At 52.5% G+C, this 22,581-nt stretch overlaps 12 protein-coding genes across 12 annotated transcripts; 7 read left to right on the top strand and 5 right to left on the bottom strand.

The window, feature by feature from the left end:
* Positions 1-220: 220 nt before the first annotated feature.
* ASPSYDRAFT_62190 (uncharacterized protein) lies at positions 221-2,507 on the top strand (the record flags this gene model as incomplete). Its single annotated transcript, XM_040850084.1, has 3 exons — positions 221-449; positions 836-2,371; positions 2,392-2,507. 3 exons carry the CDS (start codon positions 221-223, stop codon positions 2,505-2,507), a joined length of 1,881 nt encoding a protein of 626 aa, XP_040697419.1.
* Positions 2,508-2,687: 180 nt separating this feature from the next.
* On the top strand, positions 2,688-4,149 carry ASPSYDRAFT_1164393 (uncharacterized protein). The gene has a single exon (XM_040840147.1). It carries the CDS (start codon positions 2,694-2,696, stop codon positions 3,765-3,767), a length of 1,074 nt encoding a protein of 357 aa, XP_040697418.1. The 5' UTR covers positions 2,688-2,693; the 3' UTR covers positions 3,768-4,149.
* A 939-nt stretch (positions 4,150-5,088) lies between these two features.
* ASPSYDRAFT_1164381 (MARVEL domain-containing protein) lies at positions 5,089-5,838 on the bottom strand (the record flags this gene model as incomplete). Its single annotated transcript, XM_040840146.1, has 3 exons — positions 5,089-5,466; positions 5,532-5,644; positions 5,692-5,838. The coding sequence occupies 3 exons, from the start codon at positions 5,836-5,838 to the stop codon at positions 5,337-5,339; spliced, it is 390 nt and encodes a 129-aa protein (XP_040697417.1). The 3' UTR covers positions 5,089-5,336.
* Positions 5,839-6,644: 806 nt separating this feature from the next.
* ASPSYDRAFT_94811 (uncharacterized protein) lies at positions 6,645-7,154 on the top strand (the record flags this gene model as incomplete). Its single annotated transcript, XM_040853029.1, has 3 exons — positions 6,645-6,904; positions 6,966-7,027; positions 7,084-7,154. 3 exons carry the CDS (start codon positions 6,645-6,647, stop codon positions 7,152-7,154), a joined length of 393 nt encoding a protein of 130 aa, XP_040697416.1.
* Positions 7,155-8,052: 898 nt separating this feature from the next.
* Positions 8,053-9,786, top strand: ASPSYDRAFT_162848 (uncharacterized protein; the record flags this gene model as incomplete). Its single annotated transcript, XM_040843111.1, has 8 exons — positions 8,053-8,210; positions 8,271-8,284; positions 8,343-8,415; positions 8,468-8,799; positions 8,851-9,209; positions 9,257-9,454; positions 9,505-9,648; positions 9,703-9,786. The coding sequence occupies 8 exons, from the start codon at positions 8,053-8,055 to the stop codon at positions 9,784-9,786; spliced, it is 1,362 nt and encodes a 453-aa protein (XP_040697415.1).
* A 459-nt stretch (positions 9,787-10,245) lies between these two features.
* Positions 10,246-10,608, top strand: ASPSYDRAFT_73059 (DUF488 domain-containing protein; the record flags this gene model as incomplete). Its single annotated transcript, XM_040850688.1, has 1 exon — positions 10,246-10,608. One exon carries the CDS (start codon positions 10,246-10,248, stop codon positions 10,606-10,608), a length of 363 nt encoding a protein of 120 aa, XP_040697414.1.
* Positions 10,539-11,535, bottom strand: ASPSYDRAFT_51083 (mitochondrial fission process 1 family protein). The gene is made up of 3 exons (XM_040848221.1): positions 11,332-11,535; positions 11,038-11,266; positions 10,539-10,985 (listed from the first exon to the last, which is right to left on the bottom strand). Exons 1-3 carry the CDS (start codon positions 11,493-11,495, stop codon positions 10,695-10,697), a joined length of 684 nt encoding a protein of 227 aa, XP_040697413.1. The 5' UTR covers positions 11,496-11,535; the 3' UTR covers positions 10,539-10,694.
* A 455-nt stretch (positions 11,536-11,990) lies between these two features.
* ASPSYDRAFT_212609 (cytochrome P450) lies at positions 11,991-13,520 on the bottom strand (the record flags this gene model as incomplete). The annotated part of the gene is made up of 1 exon (XM_040844046.1): positions 11,991-13,520. The coding sequence occupies one exon, from the start codon at positions 13,518-13,520 to the stop codon at positions 11,991-11,993; it is 1,530 nt and encodes a 509-aa protein (XP_040697412.1).
* Positions 13,521-14,631: 1,111 nt separating this feature from the next.
* On the top strand, positions 14,632-15,799 carry ASPSYDRAFT_212606 (uncharacterized protein; the record flags this gene model as incomplete). The annotated part of the gene is made up of 4 exons (XM_040844045.1): positions 14,632-14,812; positions 14,866-14,922; positions 14,986-15,056; positions 15,116-15,799. The coding sequence occupies 4 exons, from the start codon at positions 14,632-14,634 to the stop codon at positions 15,797-15,799; spliced, it is 993 nt and encodes a 330-aa protein (XP_040697411.1).
* A 354-nt stretch (positions 15,800-16,153) lies between these two features.
* ASPSYDRAFT_162809 (uncharacterized protein) lies at positions 16,154-17,856 on the bottom strand (the record flags this gene model as incomplete). The annotated part of the gene is made up of 5 exons (XM_040843109.1): positions 16,154-16,810; positions 16,865-17,142; positions 17,195-17,495; positions 17,551-17,598; positions 17,659-17,856. 5 exons carry the CDS (start codon positions 17,854-17,856, stop codon positions 16,154-16,156), a joined length of 1,482 nt encoding a protein of 493 aa, XP_040697410.1.
* A 640-nt stretch (positions 17,857-18,496) lies between these two features.
* ASPSYDRAFT_94804 (gelsolin family protein) lies at positions 18,497-19,678 on the bottom strand (the record flags this gene model as incomplete). The annotated part of the gene is made up of 1 exon (XM_040853028.1): positions 18,497-19,678. One exon carries the CDS (start codon positions 19,676-19,678, stop codon positions 18,497-18,499), a length of 1,182 nt encoding a protein of 393 aa, XP_040697409.1.
* A 909-nt stretch (positions 19,679-20,587) lies between these two features.
* Positions 20,588-22,245, top strand: ASPSYDRAFT_62182 (uncharacterized protein; the record flags this gene model as incomplete). Its single annotated transcript, XM_040850083.1, has 3 exons — positions 20,588-20,748; positions 20,907-21,577; positions 21,641-22,245. The coding sequence occupies 3 exons, from the start codon at positions 20,588-20,590 to the stop codon at positions 22,243-22,245; spliced, it is 1,437 nt and encodes a 478-aa protein (XP_040697408.1).
* Positions 22,246-22,581: the final 336 nt, after the last annotated feature.

Genomic DNA, 22,581 nt, shown 5'->3' with positions numbered 1-22,581 from the left:
AGCCGACCATTGCAATTGATCGGATGATTGTTGGAAAAGGGTTTTCTTTGCATGCAGGACAGTATCCATGCACTCTCCCAAGGCTTGCACTGTGTTGCAAGTATACAGTTTTGGCATTCCATGAGGAAAAGCCGAGCGATCGACATACCGATCCAGGTCCATTGCGTATATCTGTGTGTGCAGAAAGGACTGGATAGGCTCTCTCAATTCCTTCATCATAATGTCGCGTGCCGGTTTGTCGAGTTTATGTGCCAGCAGTAGATCAACGCCCCAGGATAAATGCCCGTCCTCCGGAGGCTTGAATGGGAGCCCCGCTTTGACGTACATTTCAAAGTACGATTTTACCATCTGGCGTGTCTGCGAAAAGGTCTCTTCATCCTCTCCCAGCAAATTGCAGCATTGGGGGTGCGACAAAACAATGGCATTGAGTTTGGGGTCGTCGTACCACAGTATCTTGAGGACATCCCATACTTTCAGGTCGCAGATGATTTGGTGGGCAAGCTCGGCAGGCAATTTTGCCAATTCCTGACATATTTTATGGAAATGTGGCATTGTCGTGAAGAAAGGCTCCTAAATAACCATGAGAGGCTGCGTTGCCCTCTTTAAACCTGTCAAGTTCCACCTTGCGTAGTTAGCACTTGGGGCCAAACTCGAGTGAGTCACTGAGACAACCATTCTATTGGTTTCTAGCGCGTGAGCCATCCTGTCAATCACTTTCCGGCTCTGTTGTATTTAAATCGCAGATTTCGTGCCCTCGTTTTCCTGATTTCAACCAATATGGAGCCGCTTCCTGCATTTCTTCCGAATGCGCAGTTCAAGATACAACACGCCGCAGCTATCGCCGAGCAGCTAAGAAGGGACCAAAATAAATGCAAAGAGGGCCTGACGCCTAGCAGGCTTGCACTAGTATTACCAGCCTCACCATCGCCGTTACTGGGCGCGATCGCAGCGCACCTCACCCCTGACCCAGAAGTTTCGCGAGTGCTTAGGCTGGCTCGATGCGAAGCCATAATTGGGAGCATTAAATCTTATTGGAACGGTCTCAAACATACGACAAATGAGGATGAAGATACCCTTCTCAGTGGAGAGGCTCATATACCAAGAACCGAAGAACTCGAGGCGGCCCTCAAGGTACTACAATACCTCGAAAGAAAAGGACCAGTCGGCAATATTAAGCCTAGCAGTTCCTTAACGGAAATTGTCGCGGCAGTGCAATCCCACCTTGAAATGAGTGAGGACATGCGAAGGGACTTTCATAACGAAGGCCGAAACAAAAAAGTTTCCAAGCCACGATGCTACATGTGCCGGCAGCATTGTGGGAACAGCGGCGCCCACGGTCTATTTCCCGCGCTTTGTACTAATTGCGGTGCATTCAATATCAGTTCGTCAAGGTTATCGCTACCGCCAAATCTCGTACTAGATGGGAAAATAGCACTAGTTACTGGAGGGCGGATCAACCTGGGCTATCACACAGCCTTGAGACTGCTCCGATGCGGTGCACACGTTATCGTCTCTTCTCGGTACCCAGCTGATGCAGTGAGTCGATATGGCAGAGAAGCCGACTTTGAGTACTGGCAGTCCAGGCTGAAGGTAGTCGGAGCTGATTTCCGGACTGCGAAAGACGCATTTCGGCTCGTCGGTTTGGTGAGAAAACTTTTATACTCCTGGCACGAAGAGAGCGGATCGACTAGGCGAGGATACCTGGACATCCTGATCAACAATGCTGCCCAGACATTGACGGATCCTGTCAAGGCCGAGGTCAAGGCAATTTCCCGAGAACAGCAATTAAGGGATCTTCCGCAGGTGAAGAGGCTGATCGCTGACACGGCTGAAGACAAGTATCTGCCGATGGTCAGGGGAGGTCTTGATGCATCCTGGATTCCCAGAGTTGAAAACGGGGTGGAGCTGTTGAAGATTGGAACCGGGGTTAATGAAGGGCAAGGAGAGGCCCTTTCAGTCGCCCAGAAAGGTCTTCACACAGGCGAGGATGTAGAACTGGGGAAGTCGTCCTGGAAACAATCGCTGGACGAGATACCGTATGAAGATTTGATCAGTGCACATTCCGTCAATGCGTTTGTGCCTCTCATACTCTGCCGGGAACTGCTGCCTTGCATGGGCACGGATGATCCCAAGTCGTCCAAACAGCCCATGGGCTACATTGTTAATGTCTCTTCGCGCGAAGGCATTTTTGACGACGTGCCAAACTCTCGCAGCAAAGCAGGCCATCATGTGCATACTAATATGTCCAAGGCTGCTATCAACATGATCACCGAGACAGAGGCGTCGGCTGCTTGGAATACTCGTCGTGTCGCCATGAACTCGGTCGATCCAGGTTACATGAGTGCGGCCCCCGACTGCCAGCCTCGAGATGGTTGCCCGATCGGGTTTAAGATGGCGCGGCTCGTGTCCTCTGGCCCGTCGTCGTGGGAGAGCGCGAGGGCCGGGTGCTCTCAGGCAGGTTTCTCAAGCACTTTGAGGAAGGCGCTGCTATCATTCGCCGTGGATAGACAAACCCACAGTGGTCTGAACCAGGTCTATGGTTACTGTCTATATACATATAAAACTATAAGCAACGTGTACTGTTTCGTAGTTTAGTAGCTGCACGTGATTTGTGGTTATATCCACGCTGTATCTTTCTATCTTTCTATCCTTCTCTCTACACCATCTCACCGCTGTCTTACTACAGTGTCAGCATGTTACTTAGGCTTCCCAACGAGATCCTGTACCTGCTGGCCGACTTTATCGACAACATCGAGACCTTCACCAACGCCGCTGCCACCTGTCGCCGGCTGCGAGATGCCCTGTACGCAGCGCCGCCGCAGATAATCCTTCGCCTTGCTGCCGCGTCAGCCCCCACGTTCTTCTCCCCTCATCCCCATTTCCTCGTCCTCGCAACAGCTCGCTCAGCCAGCAACTGGGCACTGGGGGATGCGGAGCGTGTCCACGAACTGCGAAGCGCTCTACAGGGTGGGATCGAGGGTTTCTACCAGTTCTGTCTGCACCACTCTGGCTTGACGCTGGCGGATATCCGGCGCATCCACCTGGCTCGCTTCTCGATCATCAACCCCCTGTCTGACAAGATCGATAAGATGGCCGGTCAGCAGTGGTACCGCACACCTCGCTTCTGGAACGGAGGTGTCAGCGAGGCCTACACCCTTGAGACTGAGGCCGATCGCGCCACCTTCCAGCTGCTGATCTACGGCGAAATGTTCGCGAGCACCATGGAAGCCTTCCTAGAACCGGAAAAGGGCCTCCCCTTCCATGACCTGACCACTCGACTGACCTATATTACGTATTGCATCCCCGACTGGCGCTGTCGGAGCAAATCGGGGTTCGAGGTGCTTCCCACCGGCCCGTATGCAGACGGTGAGCCGTCCGAGGGCGACCAAGTGGCATTTCATCATATCCTGTCATGCTGGAGATGGGAATGCCTGTGGGGGGATGCCATTCGGAGTCTCCTTTTCGAGGACCCGGCCTCTTTTCCACAGCGCAGGCGCAACGAGAAGGAACACGGGCAACAGAAGCTGCTGCGTGATGCGCTTCAGGTGCAAGGCCTCGAAGGGATGCAGTTGGTGACTTTACCAAAGGAGCAGATCTCCCCTGCTGTCCTAGAGAGGGCCATGGCTATCAAGGCGAGGGTTCGTCAAGTGCCACGCCTGCCGGCTGTCACGACCTTTGGGACGCGAAGGATCATCGCTGTGGCCAGCGATGCCCCTGATCCTGCATGCGAGGTGCGACTGTGTTGCGCGTCATCCCGGGGGATGTAGCTCAAATATACCAGACCGATACATAGCAGAAAGCCATGGACTAATAGAAAACGGGAACGCTTCCGTATTGATTCCAGAGGTAGTCCACTTCAAGTAGCGCACGCTTTTAATGCCAGAAAGCAATATCAAAGTATCCATCGGAGTTCGTATCTCAACCTCCTGTCCCAGGTCCCCATCCCGGGCCATTCATTTGGTTCTATTCCACCTGGGGTTGATTATTGCATTACACAGTCTCCTTTCCAGTCTGATAAATCCTCCCCCCTTGAAAAAAGTCGGTTACACCCTCGATTGCATTCCCACGCCAGTGCTGTGCCCCAGAGGGCTCGCAAAGTAGCTTGCCAAATCCATCTCCCACGAGCCATCGCTCATCTATACTCCCAAGCAGAAGATCGCATGACTGGCGTTCACTCTCTCTCTCCGACCTCCAAATTAACGAGCTGCCGCACTGGCCACAAAATCCGCGATATCTGCCAGATGACGAAGGGTATTCCCTGTATGCCGGGAACGAGTCGAGTGGTGTAGTGGACCCTTTCTTTTTCTGTCTCCCCTGTTCGCCGGGCCATCCATCGCCTCCCAAATCAAATCCTTGAGTCCTCTTTTCCCATCTGTGGTGGGGAGACTTGATCTGGCGAAATGGACAGGTATTGGTAAATCAGCGCACCGGTCCATTTCCGGCACATTGTGCATTGGCAGCTTTCAGACTGGCATTACTTAGCGATCATTGCGCAACAAACTCATAAGAATCGCCTGTGGTTGGAGACAGGGACATACCACCGGTGGCCATTGACTGTCTTCGTGGAACGATACCTCGTATCGAATGGCTTCACAGAGACAGCCACCAGTCAGAGTCACGGCTGTATTTTGATGTGCTGACATTACGATTTAACACGGCCTGGACGGGTGTGGATGGTAGGTAGAGCTGCTGTGGGACAAGACGCTTTCTACGACAGCATTCCCCGCGCCTTCGCTGGCAAGCCCTTCGTATTCCTCGACGCATTGACTTCTGACGTCAGCTACTCAGTTGTCCTGTTAAAGCTTCTTGTCGATTTGATCAATAGAATATATACGACTTAGCCCTATCAGAAATGATTCGTCAACATCTAGTACGTGCCTGGGAGTGGCAGTAGAAATAAAGGTTGATAGAGTCGGCCGCTGTCTAGGAAGTGGCTGTTGACCTCCTATATTACTAGCTAGTCTTTGGTATTCCACTACTACGTACGGCTCACTGTTAACAGATGCATCGGCATACTCAGCACTTGTCTCGGAGCTCCAGTCACATTCAGATCGGCCACTTTCTACCCCGTGGTACAGAGGGGTCTGGTTAAACAGGATCTCGCCCAAGGTTAGTATAAATATAGGTAGTAATCTCAAATAACCATTCAATGAATTAGGCCTTGCGAGTGAAGCCGTTGAGACAAATTTGTCTCTCCAGTCCTCCACTCTTCTGTTGCCATCTCGCCGCCAGCCTTCCAATAATAGATATATGCCGTCTCGAGGGCCAGACAAATGAATGTCATGAAGCTAAATCACCGTTAGAGAAGTCAGAAGGTGAAGTGTCAAACATCTAACTTACAAGGCAATGAAGCTAAATGCTTCTGCCGCATACTTTCGACTACATACAATCTCTCCATTCCAGCGAGATATACGACAACTTTGATGGTTGAAATTGAGTGCCAGGAGGACGAACGAGACAAGCCACCTGGTTGATATGGTTGATATGGGTTAGGCACCAGCGGACGAAGAGAAAGGAGATAGGATACTCACAAGTAGGAGATGATTCCATCGCAGATGACCCACGGAACAGCAAACCACTTCTGTCGTCTTCCAGGATAGCTTGTACCGGTCGCCAACAGATACATAACTGGCGTCAGAGCCGCCTAGACACTATTAGCATTCGCAGCGACAGTACCAGCCCAGAACATACGATAATCAGAGAATAAATCACTGTCAGCGTCTTGGTGCCGCGAACCGCCCATCCGGTAATCCCCAGGACAATTATCGCACTGGCGACCTGGATGAGGTGCAGGACGTGAATCATGATCCTGAGGGGGGATGTGCTGAACCCTGCCATTTGGACTATTGAAGTTCAAGACCATGCAAGTTGTTGTACTCTTCCTTCCAAAGGTTGAAGTTCTGACGACTCTAAGTCTTGCCGATAATGGATGACCTCATTGATGAGACGGTGACAATGTGCTGGATAGCCGAGTATATGAACCGTGGAACCCCTTCTTGGCTTCAGACAGCATTATGTTGGGATTATATATAAACAGTCTTTATCAACTACAAATTATCTCTTTGTAAGGTAGATTGTTATCACTGATTCCAATAGTGTATATAGTACCGTTATATCTAATATATAGAATACCAGTCTACCAATGTTTACACTCATTTATCTCCTGATATATATCAGTCACTGGAAGATATTACCAACTAAGTAGGGGCTTTCTGCGACGTCTACTTCTGGAATGACCTTCACCTCCCACAATACCCCGTACCTCTCGCAATCTGTTTTTAGATCAATCAGCTAGCTTTCATCTGTAACCCGTGTCAAAGGCGGGATAATCAGACCCCGAGCAAAAAAGAAATGCATCACACCGGGGCCAAAACATTCACCGCCGAATGCGAGTGGCCGGGGCTGTTCTTGGGCTGAATGATCGACGGACTCTGTTGAGCCAGAGCCAATCGTGATATCAACTTGCTGTTACTGTGGCTTATATATTGGCCCCGTAGGCCCTGGCTTATGCCCCTAAACTCTTAATCTCTGCCGTCCAGGATGCTCGAATATAAGTAAAGCCACCTCTTCCTAGGCCTGGATCATAATTACCGAAACTTATCAGGCGCACCGAACCTCTGTTGCTATCTAAAACAGTATTTAGAATGCGCTTCTATATCCAGGCCACGCTTCTCTCTCTCCTCGCCTCCACAGCCGTTCTGGCCGGCGACATACAGTGCGAGCCCGCCAACGACGAGGACCACATATCCCGGGTCGACGCGCAACGGTGTGTCACAGACTGCGCCAATAAGGGCGGCTCAATCAAGAACGTAGGGTTAGGACGGAGTGACCGTATCTGCGAGTATGACTCTGGCAACGTGATTCTAGTGTACAATTGTGATGGGGTTCAGACAGACTCCTCCTTGTGAGCTTTCATCCATCTGAGGCTGCTGGATAGTCAGTCTGGTTTTGCTAACTATTTGTAGCAAGGACATTGCCGCTGGTCTACAGGATATTATCGATGCATGTCCCGGTGACACTATTTTCGGTGAGTTTATCTGAAGGGGATCTGGGCATGGCGAATATACTAACACTGGACGGCAGCCACTGGTCCTGCTCGTGGAAATTCTGATATCGCTATTGAAGTCGGCGTCAATTCTCCCTCGTGGGCTTGATTCTATTATACCACAAGTCATCTATGAGCGCCTGCTATCGCGAATTATATTAGAGTACTTAGATATACATAAATGTGCATAGAAATGGAAAGGCCTCAAATCACTGGAAGCTGTCATATTGAACACTCTAGCAAGTCTAGTACTCGTCACCTAACCAAGCACATCAAAGTGAAGTCTGATCTGAATCGACTTAGTCGCTCTGCTGCAATAGCACCAGCCGGTGGGGCTCTTCGTCAACGAAGCTTTGCGTGCATTCGAGATGTTCAAGTCGACATGGATTTTGAACTACACGAGAGAATCCCGCCCAAACTGGACGAGCTGATGAAGCCGGGTGGTATCGATCATTGATTCCTTGAGGAAAAAAGCTGAAAGGAAAGCCTGATTAGCTACGCCTTAATGTCGAGTATGTCTTACTACAGTATGAATGTTGTATGATTGTTCGCCAACATACCAGGATATATGGAGGAAGAGATGCCCGCAAGACCACGCTTAGAAACGGAACACGCAGCCAGTCAAGATACAACGATAAGAGCTTGTCTTCCGGCTCCACCGTATTGGATCCAGTGGAACTCTCGCCATTTTTGTTACTTAATATGCGTGAGCCAAAATGCCGATTCGCGGGTGTTCTTGGCTGTGGGTATTCTGTGGGCCCCAGAAGGCTTGAATTTTTCCTCGTCTAGCCGTCTACTTTGTATGTCCATCTGTGTCCACTGTCCACTGCACTGTCCACTGACCGTCGTATCCATCTGCCTGTAATGACTGACTCGCGGGGTTCGCTGCCCCGAGTCCCACCCAGGGCCACGCGAGAGAATTTTTCTCCCACAGGTTCCAGGACAGGCATCTCCTGACCTGACTCCCGTCTTGACTCCCGTCCAACACCTGCATTGTATCTGTCCAAATGAGCATCGACGGCGTGAACCAATTCCCTGCTCCCGCAGACTCGGAGCCAGGATGGATGGAGAGCCCCGAGGACGAGAAGGCCACCGCGCCGCGCTACGCGGATGCGTTTGGCGATGAATCCAACGCTGAAGTCAAGTACAAGACTATGGAGTGGTGGTGAGTTTAGAGCATGTCGTTCTTTTGGTATATCGGGTCTCTTGCTAATTAAATCCATAGGCAAACTGGGATGTGTAAGTAACTATCACGGAACAGCAAGTCCTAGGACGTTATCTAATGGATATCATCTAGTCATGATTGCGGAGTCTGTTTCTCTTGGTGTGCTGTCACTGCCAGCAACCCTTGCCCAGCTGGGTCTTGCGCCGTAAGTGCTCCGAGCAAAGATGCCAGTATGCAAGTTAACCGCCATCCTGCAGGGCCATCATTTTGATTGTCGGCCTGGGCCTGCTTGCCACCTATACCGGGTTGGTCATTGCGGAGTTCCACCACCGCTATCCTCACATCCAGAACCTTGCCGATGCTGGCGAGGTCCTGATGGGGGCATTCGGACGTGAGCTTTTTGGCATTGGCCAGCTGCTGTTCTCCATCTTCATCATGGGTAGCCACATCCTGACATTCAGCGTCATGATGAACACCGTGACAGAACACGGCACCTGCACGATGGTGTTCACTACTGTAGGGTTTGTCATTTGCATGGTCTGCTCCCTTCCTCGTACTATGAAGAACATGACCTACATTTCCTGCCTGTGTATGTTGCAAATCGCCCCGAACTGTAAAGGGTGATGCTGACTGCTGCCAGCCTTTGTCAGTATCTTCACTGCTGTCATAATTACCATGATTGGTGTTGGTGTCCAGGGAAAGGGATACACTACCATCAAGGCCACTGTAGATACTGATCTGTTCCATGCCTTCACCGCGGTGACCAACATCGTCTTTGCTTACTGCGCTCATGTGGCCTTTTTTGGTCTCCTCGCTGAGATGAGGGAGCCTCGGGACTTCCCCAAGGCTCTATATCTGCTGCAGACATTCGAGATCATCTTTTACACCGTTGCAGCCGTTGTCATTTACTACTATGCAGGCCAATCTGTCGAGTCGCCTGCTCTGGGCTCAGCAGGGCCGGTCCTAAAGAAGGTCGCCTACGGTATCGCGATCCCTACGGTATGTCAGCCTCATACTGTTAGGGTTATTGATATTAACAACTCCAGATCATCGGAGCCGGTGTTGTCAATGGCCACGTCGGTCTCAAGTACATCTACGTCCGTCTCTTCCGTGGGACAGACCGAATGCACCGCCGTGATCTGTTCTCGATTGGATCCTGGGTGGGCATTGCGTTGACCTGCTGGATCATCGCTTGGATCATTGCCGATGCCATCCCGGTGTTCAGCGACCTGCTCAGTCTGATTGTAAGCTCTACTACCGCGCCATTGCTGTCCTTGACTAACCTCCTCTACAGAGCTCCCTTTTCGCCAGTTGGTTCAGTTATGGACTGTCTGGTGTATACTGGCTGCACCTCAACTGGGGCAAGTGGTTTTCGTCCCCCAGGAAGATCTGCCTCACCATCATCAACGTGCTAGTTGTTCTGATCGGTGGCTGCATAGTGAGTTAACTAATATTCAAAAGTACTTAAACTGCAAACTGACGGTCTTTGTAGTGCGGTCTTGGAGTCTACGTCTCCGGCAAGGCTATTCATGACGATGCGTCCAGCAACAGCTTCTCGTGTAACAGCAATGCATAATACGGTGGTCTTGATCTGGTGTTGAGTTTGTATGATATGATCTACGGTATGTATATATTTATGTATCCCACAATAGAGAACAAATACATATTAGTAGCCAACCTCTGCATTTCTTCATCATGGACATGCGCATGGGTCCATAAGTATCCTCGCCAGTATATACCATGGCGCAGACCTCTAGGCGAAGTACATTTCCTGGCATGGCACCCGCCACGCCAGATTGTTTACCAATTTATGATTGAATGGCCAATTACGGGTTCACTCAGGCCACGAAAATTGACCATCAGATCAAATGGGATGCGTCATGACCCTATCTGCTTTCCGGTTCCAACCGCTGGGTCTACAGTCTCCAGTCGGGACTGGACTATTATTTAAAGAACTCCGCGGACTGATATTCAGCCTAGCAACCCACTTTTTTTCAATGATTTCTCTGTCTACGGAAACGCTACATAACCAAGAATGGCACCCCACAAGCACGACATCGAAATATTGCATGTCAAAGATGGCCGACCAAACACCGGCAGGACGGTGCTGGTGGACAGGATCTGGCCTCGCGGTCAACGCAAAGACGAAGCACCGTGGGACGAGTGGCTAAAGACAGTCGCTCCATCAACAGAGCTACGGCATTGGTACGCGCATGACCCAGACAAGTACGATGAGTTCGCTAGTCGGTATAGAGAGGAACTCAACGAGGAGGAGCCCGCGAAGGCTTTCAAGCACCTTCAGGATCTTCACCACAGAGGAGAGCTGGTGCTGATGACTGCCACCAAGGATCTGGAGCTGAGCCAAGCTCATGTTCTCGCAGATATGCTAGGGGAATGATGATGAAGTCAATGTTAAAATAAATCTTGCGAAGCTCCAGAAAACTCCTATTTACATGCGTGACGCTCAGTTCATGAGCCTAATTATCAAATTGCTTTGGAAAAAGCCCAATCCAGTGCTTTTGCCACTGGCCTGTCGAAGATATATGGACAGAATGGTATTACAGATAAACCAAGGCCCAGTGTGCCAGTCGTCCGAAGACGTACATTCTTCACATCCTTCATCATCCAGCTTGTACACTTCATAACGCCCTGGATTGTGGCGGCAGGGAGGGCCATGCTGGCTAGACTGTGGAATAAAATGCGTTGGACGCCGACAAGGCGATAGTCCTTTGATAGAGCAGCCACTCGGGGGTGAGCCGGTGGGGCATTCGCGTCCTTTGATTTATTAGCATCTTTCTCTAGTTCATAACGCAGACCATGTTCATACAAGTTGTGGTATTTTGTGGGATGCCTTGCGACTCTCGTGAATAGCATCCCATAGAATGTACCCCCAGGAGACCGCATGTGCTCCGGTTAGTATGTAAGGGTTGGCTATAGGACGTGCTGAATCGCTGATATTGGCAGTGTATGCGATATATCGCTGCAGTGAAAGGGCGAGAGTCCGAAGCCTTGACGTGTATGCTGCATATCGCACGACTGGAACAGGCTCACTGTACCTGCAATTGAACTTGTTATCTATACTTTCCATACTGGAGATCAGAGCTAGATTGGAAATCCGTACTCTTTAGCCCAGTATTCATCATAGATGCTCTCATCGTCGTCTGCCTGCGCTACAATCCGCTGTAGTGACGGTGGCAGCTCCGTATGTTCGGGCCTTTTCCCACTGGACGTATACTTTGGTGGCGCGCCGTCAAGGTCACGATCTGTTTGCGTCACAGGCGCCATTCTCAACAAGATAGAAGCAGGTTGTACTCGGCAACTATTGCTTCCAGCTTGAGTCACTATTTAAACGCAGCGGGGGGTGTGTTGAATGTTTCCATAGCTCAGACTGCGCTGATGTCACGACCTGCCCTGTGGCGTCAATGCCGGATTCCGGGCCTCCCACCAAGGGAAAGGAATCCAAGTTCCACTCATCGGTGTCTGGGTGCCGCGGAGAAGAGCTTTCATCCATGGTCTGACGATCAGACGACCCTGTCCATAGTCATGGCTACCATGTGGTTAGCAGTCCTTGCTGGTCCAACGGGCTGGGCCTTTCCAACTCTCTCTACTGAGTCTCCTGTGTTGGCTATTGTTTGTTTCTTATTACTTGGTAATTTATTATTTACTTGCTTATTTTATTTGAACCAAGAACGCTGAGAATAAAGCGATCCTTGCTGTTTTGTTGCAGATAACCTCCTCTTATATACATTACTATTCAACCCTGTGCATACGAATAACGAATCAATCACTCTCTCGCACTGGTCGGAAACGCAGCATCAACGGAGGCTTCTTCCATAACTGCTTGAGCCTCGCCTCGTCGACCCAGTCAACGCTGTCCTCTGCCAGCTCCCAGTCAAACGAAAGCACCGTCTTGGCCAGGGCAATACGCATCTCGACCCACGCGAGGGTGACGCCTATGCACATTCGCGGCCCGATGCTAAACGGCACTGTATAAGGCTTTGTCGGACCATCGCACCATCTCTCTGGCTCGAAGCTATCCGGGCGCTCTCCCACTGTGCGTGCGTCATGGTGGATGGCCCAGACGTCGGCCGACACGTACACGCCGCCTGGGACAAATGTGCCATCGACGGTTTCGCCTCCTGGAGGACTGACGCGCGGGGGACCGACTGGAGATGGGGGGAATAGTCGCATTGTCTCCTCTAGGACGGCATTGAGGTACGGGAGGCGCGCGGTCGCATCACCGGTGGCATCAGCCGGGCTGGCAAATGCAGTCCGCACCTCCGTCTTGAGTCGCTCCAGGCAGTGGGCGTGTGCTTTCTGCGATAGATACCATAGTGCTGCTGTCAACGCGGTCGCACTGGTCTCTGCGCCCGCTGTCAGCATCACCATGGCCTGGTTGGCGAGCTCTGTGTCCGACATGCCGCCTGCGCGAATGGCGTGCTCGAGGAAATCATCAACAGCGACGCGACTGCCGGTGCCGTTACTGTGCGCTGGGCCTACTTCGATCCGCTTGCGTGTCTTTGCGAGCGTCATTGCGCCGTGCTGGGCGATGGACTCGACAGCTGCACGGGCGGTCGCGGAGATGTAGGGCATCCAGCGCAGCATTGGGCCGACAAAGGCCAGGCGCTTGCGCAGGTTGAAGATGGAACCGCTATAGGTGGCATCCAGCAGGATAGACACCCACGGGTGGCTCTTGTTATCCCGGGTCGCATAAAAGGATTCGCCAAAGGTGAGCTCTCCGATGATATCAAACGTCAGCCACTCGAACCACTTGGACACATCGAGAGGGACAGCGCCGTTGCTGCCACGGGCTGTGATCTGGTCCACCCAGAGGTCGACATGGTCATGGATGATGGGCTCCTGCGTGCGGATGGCCGAGGGTCGGAACTGCGGTGCGAACATGCGATGCTGGCGCGCGTGCTCCTCTGGGTCGAGCACAAAGGCAATATTCGGGTGGCCGTTGTCGTAGAAGCGATCGGACTTGGGGAACAGCTTGCGCGTCTTCGAGGGGGCGCCGTAGATGTCGCGAAAGGCTTGCGCCGTTGCGAACGAGAGCTCGTTGGGCGCGATGCGTACAATGTCGCCGTACTGCTGGTGGGCTTCCTGGATCTTGCGATTCCAAAAACCGCCGGTCCACGCCGATGCATACCAGAGCTCGGAGACAGCTGCCAGCGGTGGACCAGGATATTTGGAGAGCGGATGGAACCAGTAGAGGTGGACATACGTCGCCAGCCAGTATGCCAGGACGAGGCATCCCACGCCCGCCGTGAGGGCCACGGGGGACAATGAAAGGAGCGTTTCCAGGGCCATGGTTACTCTTTGACCGCAGTCTAAAAGTTCAATGGCCAGGGAGGTGGCTCCGGTATATGAGGGACAGCAAGAAGGCCCCAAGACCCCAGATGAGTAATTGCACAGCCCTTGGTGGAGGAGACTGACTCGCAGCCACTCCGGCCCGTCCCCCGTGCGATTCAGCGATGGCGCTCCACGCAGCTTGGGGGTTGGACTCCTTCCCGTTGGAGTTGGACACGGCCTGCCAAAGTACTGTCCTGGTGGCGTGTCAACCGCCCAGTTGGGCGTTCGGCAGTGGAGTCCCTGGGACGCGGCGTGGGTCGAGTGGTTTCATGGCGCACGGCCAGGATGCACTACACGCCGTTAGGGCTTCCTAGCTGCTTGGTCTATGCACGCCGCAGCTATCAGCCTGTGCCTCCGGGGCCGTGCTCCGCCGGCGACCTGTCGTCGTCGTCCTGTCCGGCGCCAAAGTACGAGCCTCGAGCAGGGTGCCTGAAGTGACAAGTCCAGCCTCTGATGTGTGTCTTCGTATCCCTCCCCGAACTGGCCCGGTGTCAAGCAGCGAACGCTTACGGAGTATAGCGGCAACCTGTCACAGCACCCCGGTCCAGAGACCAGGATTATACTTGGCAGCGGCAGTAAGCCCTCGCTTAGCAGCTCTTGGACTGTTTGAAGTCCGAGGTACTGGGTCCTTGCCGAATCCTGATACCCTCTCCCCGGAACCCCCTGGTCCGTCAGCCAAATGAGTCCCAATCAGTTTCAGCGCTTCATGAGCATCCTGGCATCCCAGCCAGGGGCCTGAAGACTTTGAACACAGCCTACCGGCAGCTCTTCTTCACCCCAACAACCATAAGCCAGTGGATCCAGCTAAACGGCGCCGATCGATATTTGACAGCCACTGTATGTGCAGGGATCACAATTCGATGTATCCAGAACGCTGGCCCAGGGGCCGTCGTCCCGAGACTTGTTTGGGACTTTGGTGATTCAGTGAAGCAATATAAAGTAGTCGAGGCAAATCCTTCAAGTGCGCCGTCGATACTCCGTAGATACTCCACGCTCTTTTGGTCTTTCCTTTGTATTCCGCCTGCATACTGTATATCGTCTATCCCCGGGCCAGCCCAGTAGGGAAAACATGGCATCGACGGTGTATGTGATGGAGCCCCCGCCGGGCGAGCAGCGGTTTGGGGGTGAGTCCCTCCAGCCCAACATGGCCGCGTGTGCCATCACCACAGCCATCATCGCTCTGGCCGTCGTCGCCCTCCGCCTGTATACACGCTTCTTCCTCACAGAGGCCAAGTTCCAGCTCGATGATGGTACGTGCAGCAGCAGCCTCTAAGATGCCGTCAGCTAACACTATCCGCTTCAGCATTCGTCTGCTGCGCGGCAATATGCTCCATCGTTCTGATTCCAGTCTCGTACGGAAGTTTGTCTCCCCCGAGGTCAATATTCCAACGTCCATATATTCACTAACTCGTGCAATGTTCAGTCATGGGCACCGGCGTGGGGCTGCATATATGGGACGTTACCATGGAGCAATACTATCCCGGGCTCAACATCGTCAGTTGCCCTTGTCGTGACGTAGTCTGGTGCCGGTGCTAACATACTTACTCCTCTAGTGGACTCTCGTCGCCACTATCGTCTACGCCTGGGCCGTGATCCTCTCGAAGCTCTCCATCTTGGCCTTCTATCTCCGTCTCTCGCCTCAGCGTTGGTTCCGCGTCATCGTCTTCTCGCTCATGGGCGCCGCAACCTGCTATGTGATCATCTACACCTTGCTGTTCATCTTTCGCTGCAATCCCATCAGGAAGAACTGGTACAATTTAATGGAGGGGGGCAGCTGTATGGACTCGCAAACCATCATGACGGTCCTCAGTGTGTTGAACATTGTCATGGACGTCATGACGCTCTTGCTCCCGATTCCAATCATCATGAAGCTCAACATGAGGCTCGCACAGCGCATCTCCATCATCCTGATCATGTCCTCCGGTGTCTTTGTGTGCGCCATCGCCATCCAGCGTACCGTGCAAATGCTCGGGGCTCTCACGGCCACTGACTATACGTGGGAAATCACAGAGCAGTTCTACTGGTCGTACCTGGAGGTCAACGCTGGCATCCTGTGCGCTTCGGTGCCGGCGCTGAAGCCGTTTGCGAAGCGGCACTTGGCCACTGTCTTTGGAGGTTCGTCGCAGCGATACGGGGCCAGGAACGCGCACTCCAGCGGGCCTGGAGGCACAGAGCAGGATACAGACGCCATTATGATGCGCTTGACCCCAAAGCGCTCCAGCTATACGCGGTTTTAGTACAGAATCTGTTGTCGCCTTTTCGGATGTTTGTAATATAATGGAGCAGAGGGATTTAGAAGGTTACGAACTACACTGGGTTGTCAGTAATACTGGTGCCTCATTGCCTAATTATGCTAGACGTTGGGTGTAGGCATTGCCTCCTGCGTACACTGTTAGTGTACACATAGTGTATACAGTGTATACATTAGTGAGCGGTCTGCTCTAATTCTCCAGTCTGTCACTGTTCGCCCCTTCCGTCCCGTTAATCAGAAAGGGGCTGTCGATCTGGTATTTTCCGCGGTTTCAGGGAGACTGATCATAATACAACGCCACAGCAACCCGTGGTTACGTCGTTCAGTCGTTTCGGTTGTTTTAACAGGCCTTTTCTATTTCAACCCCATCGACAGACCCCGAGTCATCCATGGAGTGCGTAATTGCCGATGCCTCGCTCGCTGGCGAGTCTTCAATAAGTCGTTCAATCGGGTCATCCCACCGCGCCACCATAACATCTAGAGTGTGTGCATGGGGTTTGAATTTGCAAGGCTTCGTACCCCTGCAGCCATCCTTTTGGCAGATATGGCCAAGATAGCACTTTAGAGATCGACAGCGAGCACCTCTAGGGCAAGCATTCTGCCGCAGGATATATTTCATCACACTAAGTGAGTTGGAATCAAGCGGAGTATGACCATATTCGCAATTCTCGGTCTCGCAGCCCCCCGCTAGGTGATAGTAGTTGCATGGTCTGCATGCTTTGGCAAGTCGTCCATACGTATCCCGGCTATCCTGCGACGGCATGGGCACATATGTATCGATACGCTCTCCGTCCTTATTCACTGCAATAAATTCCAGCGACCGAGTATCCATATAGGGAAGTGTTTTGCTGTAGAACTCCAGGTCCCGGGTGGCGAACCGGGGCTCCTTGGTATAGTAAGATGATATTCCGGGCGAGGTGTTATCGACTGATTTTGATAACTGTTGACCTAGCCCTGTGTGTACTTTGGTACACTGGTTGCCGTATTTACAAATGCCCTGTTGCAGCAGCACACGTTAGAGAGCACCGCTGTGCGGAGGAGGACAAAGTACCTTTTGGTAATGGGTGCAGATCTTAGCACCCAACGGGACAGTAGGAGATGGGGGGACATGGCCTCCGCCAACCTGTGTCGACATGAACACAGAGGGGAGCTCTCGTATCGCAAATTCGAGGCTGCTGAAATCATGGTGGAATGACGCCGCTTTGATCAATGTGATACGTTCAGCCTTGCCGCGGTAAGGCGTCAGCAAGGACAGATAGCCAGTATCGTGGCATCCAGCGAAGAATATATGCTTGCACTGGTTGTTATCCGCAAACAAGCGAAACATTTCTGCAAAGGTCAGTGAAATACTCCGGTGGACGTGGTAAATGCACAGGAATACCTCGGATTTTATAATCGGCCCCTTCCTTCTTGTCCCCGGCATCCACATAGTCAAACAAGTCCTGGGCAGCAGTAAAGCCCCCTGCAAAGATCGAAAAAGACCGTGCTTCTTTTCCGACAAGACCAAGGCGGGCCAGAGACTTTGACAGACCCAAGATATTGGAGTAGATGCGCACCATGATCCGACATTCATCCGCCTGGGTTCCGAGTCGCTCGTGGACAAGGTCTTTGATAGATTCATTGAGTAGCTGAGCCGCTTTCACTCCGCCTTGATGGCCGGCTTTGATAAGGTAGTCCTTGAACTGTTTGAGGGTGAGACAGAGCAGGTTGTATGTGGTGCGACGGAGTTGATCCTACCAGATAGCCGTCGCCGTCGACAAGGACAAGTACAAATGGATTCCGCTCCTAAGCAACAGTCGAGTCAGAAACTCTCTTGTAAAAAATCGAATAATCGCGGAGGCTTACCTGAGTTTTCGCCAGTCTCTTGTATCTCTCTCGGCCCTCTTTCTCCTCCTCGTAGTCACTCTTCAGGCGGTTGTAGCTGTCGAGGAGGAACTGGAACTGTCCAAGCAGCTTCTGCAGGTCATCGTGGTGTTTCTGGCTCTCGTCTGAGACGGACTTGAGGTTCCCACCGAGGGCTTTCAGGTCGGCGTCCCCAAGCATGATGCTAGACGTGCTGGCACGATGACTAAAAAGAGGGAGTAGCGACGGAGTGGCCGGGAGCCATCCACAACTTAACAGGCGGCATCTAGCAGTGCATCTCTGTCAAGGGTGAAGGAGACGATAAATAACGAGAATTGTGAAGATGAAGATGAAGAGAAGGAAAAATGAAGACCAGAAATCAGACAATGCGGGGGTGACAAATTACTGGATCCGGCAGGCGGTGACTATTAACCAACAATATATATTTTTGCATTTTATATATATTTAGACGCTTATTTCCGTTCAATATATATATAATTTGGCGAATAATACAGATCAAGATGGTCAGTAATACACGTATTTCAAGGCATCACAGTGTAGTGATGACCCATTTGTCGGTGTTGTTGTAAACTATGTACAAGGATATTCAGCAGAGCGATGGGCCTCACCGAAACGGTGGAGGAAATATCAGAGTAAAACGTCCAGTCTACGCTCTTGGACGAGAATCTGCCAGCGACTGATTCTGGGTGAGAAAGTCGACGGGCAGCCCAGACAGAGATGGTCTGACCGAGTTTGTCTTTCTCCAACAATACATAACAGTTCATATACATGGACATTTATTTGGTTGGGATGGGCTGTGATATAGAGATAGCTAACTGCACTATACCTCAATAGCCTTCAAGAACGAGGGACTCTCGTAGTCCTGTACAACCTTAGATATGGGGACCATATAAGCATCCGAGTCCTCCTGGCTCTGGAGATGGCGAACGTAGGCCTGCGCGACCCTGATCCACGAGGCTTTCTCCCTCTCACTTGCTCCGAGCCCCTGCCAGACCCAGAGTCGGTTCCCAACGTCGTACAAGAAGACGTCGTTGCCATCAAAGTCTGTCTTGCGCACTCGTCCTCCGTCCTTGACCAGGTCAAAGGAAAGCTGGCCCGAGGCATCGCTCAACCGGAACAACCTGCGAGAAGGAGAACCTGCGCTTTCGCGAGCTCTCTTGGCCTGCGAGATTGGACGAGGGGCCTTGAATGTGGTCTGCTGGACATCCTTTCCGCCGAGCATGTCGACAATGAGCTTGGACCGTGACTCATGGCGGGACAAGACTTCGACGTCGACATGCTTGGCCAGGATCATATCGTGCACCACCTGCGCCGACTTTGCCTTTTCCATGGGGCTGCAGTTCTTGCCCTGCCAGACCCAGATCTTCTCGCCCTTGTCCAAGATGAAGACGTCGTCGTCGTCGAGACTCTTCCAGGTAGGCTCGACTTCGTAGACGATGATGGAATCAATACGGCCAGCACCGGGGTGTTTGAACACGCGAAGCAAGGTGGTAACCTCCTTGGGCGCCTCTTCTTGGACGTGGGTGAATCCAGAGTCAACGCCGCCAGAACGGATAGTGATACGGCGGAAAAGCGAGGTAAAGTCCTCGGACGGATACTCCTGGACCTCACGGTGCTGGGTAGCAGCGCCATGCAGGAACTCATCAAGCTCGACTGTCTTGTAGGCCGCAGTGCCGGCTTCGTCCTGGGTGGTGTTGTTCCCGAGCCAGAAGAAGACATCGTGGCCCAGCTTGTCGCCCACCTTGTACGAGTGCAGGACGATATAACTGTCGCCGTCAAAGAATTCGCCGTACTTCTCCTTTGGCCAGGGGATGACCTCAAAGTTCTCGATGCGCCAGATCAACAGGCCTGGTTCCTGGCCGACTTTGCCGTTGTTCCAGGCGGGCTCAGTCAAGGCGGAGGCGTGCTTGACGCGGTGGTCGAGATCGGAGCCGACCAGCTCGACGTTGCTGTCCTTGACGTCATATTTCTTGGGGTGGACGAGGCCTTCGTGGGGGGCCATCTTTATGTAGTTGACTTGAGTTGTTAGTTGTTGATTGTTCGGGATAAGTTGCAGTTGTCATTGGGATGCTGCGTTGGTGTTGTGGGTCAGATCGATCGGGCGGGGAACTCGATCAGGTACAATGCCTTCTAATACAGGTGTAACAGTGTAATAGTTGCAATAGTTATGATACAGTTAGAATACAGTTAGAATACATTCACCAGTTCAGAAATGCCACAAGCAAAGGCCAATAGCATACTACACCGACAAAGAATGGAATAATGTAAACAATAAGAACGGAGAATGAAGAATAAGAATAATGAATTATGCAGACTCACGTGCTGCCCCTCGATTGCCCGCCAATCACAACAGAACATGTGACTAAGTGGGTCTGCAGATTCTGCCTTATACATTATGCATTATCAGCATTATTCTGCATGACCTGTAGATCTCGAGATGGGTTGGACGGGGCATTCGATGAAAGTGCTCGTTAAGCCTGCCAATAAATCCACGGTAAGTCACCCAGAGACGTTGGTTCAAGCCCGGGTAACGGGTGATATCATCGTTGCTGGTTGCGTGTTGCTGTCGATCACAAGGGATGCAGGGTGGAGACCCTGGACAGGGCTCAGTCCCTTACTCTGTACGGAGTAGTCTGCCTCTCAGTCAAATCAGACTGTCTGTACTGAGTGCCTCCTCATACTCTCCCTGAGTACTCTCGTACTCTCCTACCCTCCTCTGTACTCCGTAGACGTGCAGTATTCCGTCCTGGCCCTGGTCGTTCGACCGCGGCCCTGCCCGACAGACTACTGTTTTGAGCTCACTGCCAAGCAGCACCAGGCTGAGGGATGGACTTGGAATGGATGGAATCATCGTCAATCCTGCTCCTTCTGCCCTGAACGGCCCCCAATCTGCCGAATTGGCCAGCCAGTCATGCTGTCTCTGCCGTGTCCACCCGTGCCCAGTGCCCACTCCTGCCCTCCTCCAGGCCCTGTCGGGTCTCTCCGTTTCCCATTCCTGATGCCCATTCCAGGCTGCGACTCTCCACGTCGCAGCGAATCTGAGGCTAACGATGCTCTAGCGCTCATGTCAGGGTCTGCGAAATGTCCACGAGGCTGTCGCCCATTCTCGTCTGCACTCTGCAGTCCTGAATTCTTCGGCTTCATGCCTCGCTGCTCTCCTCCATGCGGTACCAGTGGCTCGGACTGCGCCGTGGCCTCCTGAGCCCCAAGCTGCTGCTGCTGGATCTCAGCTCCTACACTCGCCGCCTCCTGCCGGCCTTTTTGCTGCTGTATCTGGCGTTGCTGTTCGTTGCCCGCCATCACTCGCTCCGTGATCCGACCTCCAGCTTCTTCCAGGAGTCCACCGGCTACGCGCCCACCTATTCCACCGTCCGCACCGCCCAGGCAAACCAGTACATCCAGGATGTTGAAAACGGCGTCGGCGAGTCCTGGCGATGGAGATCGTCCGATAGCCCGTCCTTCTGCGTCGGCGTTGCGACCGTCGCTCGCAACAACACCCGCTACTTCAAGACCATGGTGGGCTCGCTGCTGGACGGCCTGAGCCAGTCTGAGCGTGCGGACATGCACCTGCTGCTCCTCATCGCCCATACCGACCCTTTGCAGCACCCTGCGTACTCAGAGCCGTGGCTCAGTCGAGTCCCCGACCAGGTCCTGTTGTACGACAATGCGACCGTCGATATCGACCACATCCGAAGCCTGGAGACCAGCGAGGCCCGGTTTGACGGGCGCGAAAAGGCGCTGTTTGACTATACCTATCTGCTGAAGGCCTGCGAAGCCGTCAATGCGCAGTATGTGATCATGCTCGAAGACGATGTCCTGGCAATGGACGGATGGTACCACCGCACGCGAGATGCTTTACGCTCGATACGAGAACAGATGACTGCAAAGGGGGCGGAGGCCTGTGAGTCTTAACAGCCCTTGCATGCATTATATATTAACCCCTGGCTGACTCTGCCTTCTTTAGGGCTGTATTTCCGTCTCTTCTACACGGAAGAGTTCCTCGGCTGGAACTCTGAAGAGTGGCCGACATACTTGTTCTTCTCGCTCGTCGCCGTCGGCTGCGTCGCCTTTCTCCTACTGGGTGCGAGGAATTACCAGCCCAAGATACGTCCCTTGCTTCCAAACGACCTGGTCCTGGTGGTGTGCGGAGTCTTTACGCCTCTTCTCATCGGCCTCTACTTTGCCTCCGGTCGAGTCACCATGCGGCCCATCCCGGCTGGGGTGCATGAGATGCCCAAGTTTGGCTGCTGTTCGCAGGCCTTTGTCTTCCCTCAGTCTCGCGTGCCCGACCTGATCAGCATGTACGAGGAAAGGAGAATCGGATACGTGGACATGCTGACGGAAGACTTTGCGAACGACCGCGACGAGATCCGCTGGGCCATCACCCCAAGCGTCATGCAGCACGTCGGTCGCAAGAGCTCCAAAGATGCCCTGAACGAACCGGAAGCGAAGAAACTCCTGGCGAGTCTCTGGAACTTTGCATTTGAGACGAATGAAGCCGCTGCTCTGCGCCGCGAGCACGAGGCGTATCTGCGTGGTGCTACTGCTCATCCTGGTGGTTCCTCATAGCCTGAGGTGCGTTTAATATAGTAGATGTATATAGTATATATATGAGGTTTATGCCGTGTACAATATGATAAGTCCTGGACCAGAGCCGGCGTCTAGAGCCTATATCGGGGTAAAAAGTAATGTAGACAACAAGTACTTCGCTCCTTAAGAATCCGAACAATACTATTATAACTCAATAACTATTCACTCTTGTCTTGCATCGCAATAACTGGTTAATCAGGGTCTCATTCCTGATTGGCTGCGGGGACGGCCGGAAAGCATCGAGACCGCCGGGCTTAGGTAATCACCCGGGCTTGCCAATGTCCGATTATCTCCGAGGACCGAATGCATTACAAC

The sequence above is a fragment of the Aspergillus sydowii genome, assembly GCF_001890705.1.
Source record: "Aspergillus sydowii CBS 593.65 unplaced genomic scaffold ASPSYscaffold_16, whole genome shotgun sequence".
Taxonomy (NCBI): domain Eukaryota; kingdom Fungi; phylum Ascomycota; class Eurotiomycetes; order Eurotiales; family Aspergillaceae; genus Aspergillus; species Aspergillus sydowii.
This window is presented reverse-complemented; position numbering and strand designations above follow the sequence as displayed.

Excerpts from the sequence above, each read along its gene's own strand:
- ASPSYDRAFT_1164393 (XM_040840147.1), top strand. The coding sequence starts at position 2,694 with ATGTTACTTAGGCTTCCCAACGAGATCCTGTACCTGCTGGCCGACTTT.
- ASPSYDRAFT_51083 (XM_040848221.1), bottom strand. The coding sequence starts at position 11,495 with ATGGCGCCTGTGACGCAAACAGATCGTGACCTTGACGGCGCGCCACCA. Across the intron at positions 11,267-11,331 it reads GATGAATACTGGGCTAAAGA|GTACAGTGAGCCTGTTCCAG; the intron begins GTACGGATTTCC and ends GTTCAATTGCAG. Across the intron at positions 10,986-11,037 it reads CCCACAAAATACCACAACTT|GACGCGAATGCCCCACCGGC; the intron begins GTATGAACATGG and ends AATAAATCAAAG.